The sequence below is a fragment of the Portunus trituberculatus genome, chromosome 2, assembly GCF_017591435.1.
Source record: "Portunus trituberculatus isolate SZX2019 chromosome 2, ASM1759143v1, whole genome shotgun sequence".
Taxonomy (NCBI): Eukaryota; Metazoa; Arthropoda; class Malacostraca; order Decapoda; family Portunidae; genus Portunus; species Portunus trituberculatus.
Window position 1 is genome coordinate 4,529,626 of NC_059256.1, and position 6,983 is coordinate 4,536,608.

At 42.9% G+C, this 6,983-nt stretch overlaps 2 protein-coding genes across 2 annotated transcripts in view; one reads left to right on the top strand and one right to left on the bottom strand.

Moving 5' to 3' along the window:
- LOC123503145 (zinc finger protein OZF-like) overlaps positions 1-6,983 on the top strand; it is a 29,370-nt gene that overhangs the window by 17,710 nt on the left and 4,677 nt on the right. The window lies entirely within an intron of this gene.
- On the bottom strand, positions 517-3,330 carry LOC123503139 (gastrula zinc finger protein XlCGF46.1-like). The gene is made up of 2 exons (XM_045252643.1): positions 3,164-3,330; positions 517-1,880 (listed from the first exon to the last, which is right to left on the bottom strand). Exon 2 carries the CDS (start codon positions 1,814-1,816, stop codon positions 647-649), a length of 1,170 nt encoding a protein of 389 aa, XP_045108578.1. The 5' UTR covers positions 1,817-1,880; positions 3,164-3,330; the 3' UTR covers positions 517-646.

The following is a 6,983-nucleotide window of genomic DNA, read 5'->3' on the forward strand; positions in this document are numbered from 1 at the left end:
TTGGTGAGATTAGACTTTTCAGTAAATTTCTTGCCACATTCCAGACACTCATAATTTCTAACACCACTGTGTGTCAGGGTGTGTTTGGTGAGCTCAGATTTTGTGGTGAATTTCTTCCAGCATTCCAGACACTCATAATTTCTAATAGTGTGTATCAGCATGTGTGCAGTAAAGTGGCCCTTTTGGGTAAATTTCTTTCCACATTCCTCACACTCATAATTTCTAACACCACTGTGTGTCAGGGTGTGTCTGTTGATATCACTCTTTGTGGTGAATTTCTTTCCACATTCCAGACACTCATAATTTCTAACACCACTGTGTTTCAGGGTGTGTGTGGTGAGGTGACTCTTTGGGTGAAATTTCTTTCCACATTCCAGACACTCATAATTTCTAACACCAGTATGTACCAAGGAGTGTCTGTTGAGATCAGTCTTTGTGGTGAATTTCTTGCCACATTCCAGACACTCATAATTTCTAACACCACTGTGTATCAGGGTGTGTTTTGTAAGGTTACCCTTTTGAGTAAATTTCTTGCCACATTCAAGACACTCATAATTTCTAACACCACTGTGTGTCAGGGTGTGTGTGGTGACCTCAGAATTTGTGGTGAATTCCAGACACTCATCATTTCTAACAGCACTGTGTGTCAGGGAGTGTGCAGTGAAGTGACACTTTTGGGTGAATTCCTTGCCACACTCCTCACACTATAATTTTTAACACCACTGTGTGTCAGGGAGTGTCTGGTGAGATCAGACTTTGTGGTGAATTTCTTTCCACATTCCACACACTCAAAATTTTTAACACCACTGTGTTTCAGGGTGTGTGTGGTGAGGTGACCTTTTTGAGTGAATTTCTTTCCACATTCTGGACATTCATAATTTTTAACACCACTGTGTGTCAGGGTGTGTCTGTTGAGATCAGTCTTTGTGGTGAATGTTTTACCACATTCCAAACACTTATATTTTCTAACACCACTGTGTATCAGGGTGTGTTTGGTGAGGTTACCTTTTTGGGTAAATTTCTTTCCACACTGCATACACTCATAACTACTACCACCACTGTGAGTCAGGGTGTGTTTGGTGAGATTAGATTTTTCAGTAAATTTCTTGCCACACTCTTCACACTCATAATTTGCAGCACCACTGTGTGTCAGGGTGTGTTTGGTGAGCTCAGATTTTGTGGTGAATTTCTTCCTGCATTCCAGACACTCATAATTTCTAATAGTATGTATCAGCATGTGTGCAGTAAAGTGGCCCTTTTGGGTAAATTTCTTTCCACATTCCTCACACTTGTAATTTCTCACACCAGAGTGTACGAGGGCATGTCTGTTGATATCACTCTTTGTGGTGAATTTCTTGCCACATTCCAGACAATTATAATTTCTAACACCACTGTGTTTCAGGGTGTGTGTGGTGAGGTGACTCTTTTGGGTAAATTTCTTTCCACATTCCGGACACTCATAATTTCTAACACCAGTATGTACCAAGGAGTGTCTGTTGAGATCAGTCTTTGTGGTGAATTTCTTACCACATTCCAGACACTCATAATTTCTAACACCACTGTGTATCAGAGTGTGTTTTGTAAGGTTACCCTTTTGGGTGAATTTCTTTCCACATTCAAGACACTCATAATTTCTAGCACCACTGTGTGTCAGGGTGTGTTGTCTAAGCCCTTCTCTGGATGTAAAAGTTTTATCACACTGCTGACAACCAAACTTTCTTTTTCGTTTGTGGCCGGAGCTGCCTGACACCAGGTCATCTGAGCCACCATCCCCAGACCTTCCCACACCTGACGCACACTGCTGCTGCTCACTCATGCTGCTACCCAGCCTCACTCCTCCACTGCAGCACTGCTTCCAACAGCACACAGCACAGCCGGTCCTGCAGGAACTTTCATTAGAGAAGTGGAAAAAGTAAGGATGAGAGGAAGGAAGAAAGTGTTGTGCAGAGTGTGTGGGGGGTGGAGGAGGGGAAGGAGAGGCATGTAGTTAGCAAGATCAGAAGAGCAGTTGGCATGAAAATAGCAGTAGAATATAGCAAGAAATACAACACTGTGGTGGTAAGAGAGAGACTGCAGACAGTCAGTCAATGGAGAAGAGTTGATATTCTACTCTGTTTAAAACAACAAAATCAGTGGACACCCCTTCCATACAAGTGAAGCATACTCACCAGGTCGGCCCAACCAATTCATGCAGCATGGCTTTAGTGTGTCATGAAAGAAGTTATGGTGGCATTAAAAGTACTGATATGTCAGCCCATAAGTATTAGTGTTAAAAATTGTGCAACCTGATTCAAATATGGACTAGAGGGATGTGCCATAAGCAGTAATTAGGTGTCTACTCCTGAAAATAACACACCAACCAGTTTTTTTTTTCAATATCATGTGGGCTTTACACAGGAATTTCTGGGCTAAAGGAGATACTTTTTGGTGTACCTCCTATCTCAAAGCCCACCCGCTAGGAAACCGTTGCCCAAAGTGAGGAAGCCTAACCTACACTCAGACCGTGGACAGGACAGTTGAGTGTGTAATGCAGATTTGATACTGTTGAGTGATTCAAGATTTGCAACTGCATCAGCAAGACAATTTCACAGGGCAACAATTCTATCACTGAAAAATCTAGCTCTGTAATCAATACCAGAGAACCGGCGGACCATCTTCAATCTAAGAACCACCGGACCACCTTCAATCTAAAAACTGGTGGACCATCTTCAATCTAAGAACCAGCGGACCACCTTCAATCTAAGAACCGGTGGACCACCTTCAATCTAAGAACTGGTGGACCACCTTCAATCTAAGAACCGGGGACGACTTTCAATCTAAAAACCAGCAGACCTTCAACCTAACCTAACCCAATTTATGATCCATCGTTGCTGTTTGATTAGACAGTTGGAACAAGTCACGTGGTTTTATGAAAGACTCGTTATGAAATACCTTCACACATTTGATAAGGTCAGAAAGAATCAGCTGACCTTTAACAAAATACAGGTTGAGATTTCTAAGTCTCTGGGAGTAAGAAAAGGGATCCTTAAGTCAGGTCAGTCAGGTGGGTGCGGCAGTAAGGTTAGGTAAGTAAGGTGAGGTCAGCTTGGTGCGGCGCATTCTTTCACCACTGGACCACGTCACACACACCTGGTGAACAATGTGACGTCCCTCTCTTACTTACCCTTATCTCACCGCGTCTCTCCTGTCAAGCCTCCTGTGTCACCTCTCCGGCTCTCGCTGTCCCTCACACCCCTGGCAAAAGGAAGGGGCGACCACCACACTTCAGAAATAGTAGGTCCGTCACCGCCAACCACCGAGGATAACAGGTGAGCTGATGGTGGTGATGATGGTGGTGGTGCGATCTTGTAGCCTTCCCAACGGCACCTTCTCATTTCATTATTTCTGTTTTAATTGCTATTGTTGCTGCATTTATTTTGTTATATCTTATTTTTGACATTTTATATAATATTTCTTTATCTTCTAATCTGGCAATGTTTTCTACAACTAAGAATTTTCTGATATTAATGATGTTAATTCTCTAATTGTAGTAGTAGTAGTAGTAGTAGTAGTAGTAGTAGTAGTAGTAGTAGTAGTGTGTGTTTTGGCTCGAAATGTTTGATGTAATTCTCTCTCTTCCTTGTCTCTGTGCCCATTGCTCAATATAATGCTCAAAATAAAAAAAAATAATAATAACAATAATAAATGAATAAAATAAATAAATATCTGGAGATCTCCCTCTGCACTGAAATCGTCATAGGAATTGAAATACAGAATCAGGCAGGGAATTCACACACCACACAACACAACACACACATACTCAACCAAAGAGCCAAGGATGAATTGTATAGTGTAATGTATTGACACGCTAATCCTTCCTCCCACACCACGGCTCAAGGGTCACTGGGCAAGAAGAGAAACACTGGTGAACAAAAATATATTAGTCACAACTTCACATCTCAGTACAGTCAGATCTACAGGTGCCTTGGAAGGAATCAGTCATCACACACAGGTACACTTAACCCCTTCAGTACCACAAAACATTTCCATATTCATTCTACTTACTATTTGCTAATTTTACACAGCTTCAGAAACTTATGTGGGGATTAAAATAAAGAAGACTCACTATTAATTTTCTGGCCTTCATACATCCTTCCTAATGTTAGTAAAATTGTCTAATCATACCCAAAACTCAAGGTAAAAATGTGTCCCAGTACTGAAGGGGTTAAGATCTCCAGGACTGAATTACCGCCATGCACTCAGTTATGGGCGTCTGAATGAGTCGAGTCTAATCCCTTAAGTGGCATTTTTACGATAGTTTGTGTGTGATTAGATGATTTTGCTTACAATAAAAAGGGTCTACGGTGTCAGAGATTAATGGCCAGTTTTCACTATTTTAATCCCCACATAAGTTTGTGAAGCTGTATAAAATCATTGAGTAATAGCCAGAATAAATATGAAAACACGACATGTTATTGAAGGGGTTAACACGGCGGGGCGGGGCGAGGCGAGGCGAGGCGATAGAGGCACCTTGCTTTGCTCCGGGCTATGTGTTTCCTACATATCATAGCTTCCCCTTGCTCAATAAGCGCTAACAATAGGACACATTTCGCTATACGCTATTACTTGCAGTTTGTGTTGACAGACTAGGATAATAAAGAGGGACGCCAGAGATGAAACGTATACAGAACGACACACACACACACACACACACAAACACACACGCTAAGTACCATGAAAGAAAAGGACACACACACACACACACACACACACAGCCACCTACCCCTCCAACACCCTCCAGCTGGGAGCTGGGTGTCAGTGGTTCCAGCTGGTGGGCTCCCCATAAAGATAAGATAACACACACACACACACACACACACACACACACACAGTCTCAGTCCTATCCGAAGATCGCTCTATGAGCTCTGAGCTTGCTCCGTAATGGGAAGGCTGGCTGGGTGACTACTGGGCGACCATAGTGAATTACACACACACACACACACACACACACACGCTAAGTACCATGAAAGAAACACACACACACACACACACACACACACACACACACACACACACACACACAGCCACCTTCCCCTCCAACACCCTCCAGCTGGGAGCTGGGTGTCAGTGGTTCCAGCTGGTGGGCTCCCTCATAACGAAAGATAAGGCAACACACACACACACACACACACACACACACACACACACACACACACACACACACACACACACACCCCACCCCACACCTCGGGCCTGGAGCCAGGTATCGGCCTGGGTCCAGCCGGGGTGGGGGTCGGCCTCCTTGATGACGTCACATATATTCGTTACGCAAATCATTTTGAAAATGAGGATTCCCAAAAAGGCAGCTGGACACGAATGTTATAAAAATTCTGACTCGTTATCAATCGAAACTAACTTCTAAAATACAAAAACATTGCCGAGAAAAGGAATAATAAAAATAGCTCAAAAATATACTAAATAAAGTATTAGAACTTCGACTTGCTTAAACACAATTTCAAAGCCCACCAATTTCATTCAACTGAATCGATAACGTTTTTCAAAAATTATGACTATCATTTCGATATATCAAAACCTGGCAACTCGCCCTATTAGAAAAAATAATATTTAAAAATGACGTTGTTTACAATATTAACAGGACTACATATCATTCTTAAAGTCCACATCTTTAACTTCTCAGGAGCCTTGCACACTTTTCTCATGATAAACCATCTTTTGAAAACACAAACACTTCGCTACAACCTCAAATAAAAAATCACAGATAGCGGAGGTAAAAATTTTAGCGTATTTTGGCCCTCCCATTCAAGTCATAAACACCCTCTACATCACCGTACTTCACTCAACTCAAGCATGGAAGACACGTAAAACACTGCGAACTATCATTAGAAACCCTTAAAAGGCACTTGTGACTCGAAATAAATGAACTGAGACAAATATAAATAATAGTGGAAGTCGAGCATCTGGGACCGGCATTTTGGGCGGGAGCTGGTGATGACGTCACAGCCTGGGGCTCGTGACGTCATGGGTAGGCCCGCTTCTTCTCACTGAGCCTCCATAGCACACAAATCAGGTAATTGCGGATATATCTCAACAACTGACATGAAAGATTAGGCCTATGGCTCCACTTTGTGACCTGTCTGACCTGTAATGAGTGAGAGATGAGGCAGATAATGGGTGAGAGAGAGGCGGCAGGTCAGGGGATCGGTTTGTTTACGTTTTCAAGATTTGAATGATTTGGTTTTTATAAGTATGTGCAGGTGTTAGTTCACTGATATGTTGTCCTGGAGGTTACCAACGTTAGGTTATGACATGGTACCACCGTGAAATGATGAGTTACACCAATATATTACTTACGGTAGCCAAAGACTGCTCGGCGGCGGCTGTCCGTGTTACTAGCAGGCACCCACACTCCACTGTCCACTTTGTGTCCTCAACCATGTTTAAATAGTTAACCTCTGATTACTGAGAGGCTACACACACAATATTCTCTTCGCTACTATATTACTGGCTGCCCTGGCGCGTCGGCGCGGTCTCGGTAGCTCGGCGAGACGCATCTGTACTGGTACGACTGAATGTGCCGGCATAATTTCCGGTACCGCTTGACGCTTGTACCGTCTAGCGTCTGTGCCGGGACTCTGCTGCTTCCTACCGCTAAGAAAGAATAATGTGTCGGCACCACTCGGCGGATCGGTGGCCGGGACGGGTGGCGGTCTGGCAGACTGGCGTCTGGCGGTGCAGTAACACTGCAGTTGGCCGGCATTTTTACCAGTGCATTTCTACTTCTACTACTACTGCTGCTGCTGCTGCATACCACTCAATTCATACCATTACGAATTATTTTTTCATGTTAGTTTGCTATAATTTAGGTATTTCCCATCAGTTTTAAAAGGGAACCACAATATATTATGAAGATGGCCGTGTGTCTTTTATTTATATATTTATTTTTATTATTTTTTACAAAAATATTCATGTAAGAGCGGTGTGAT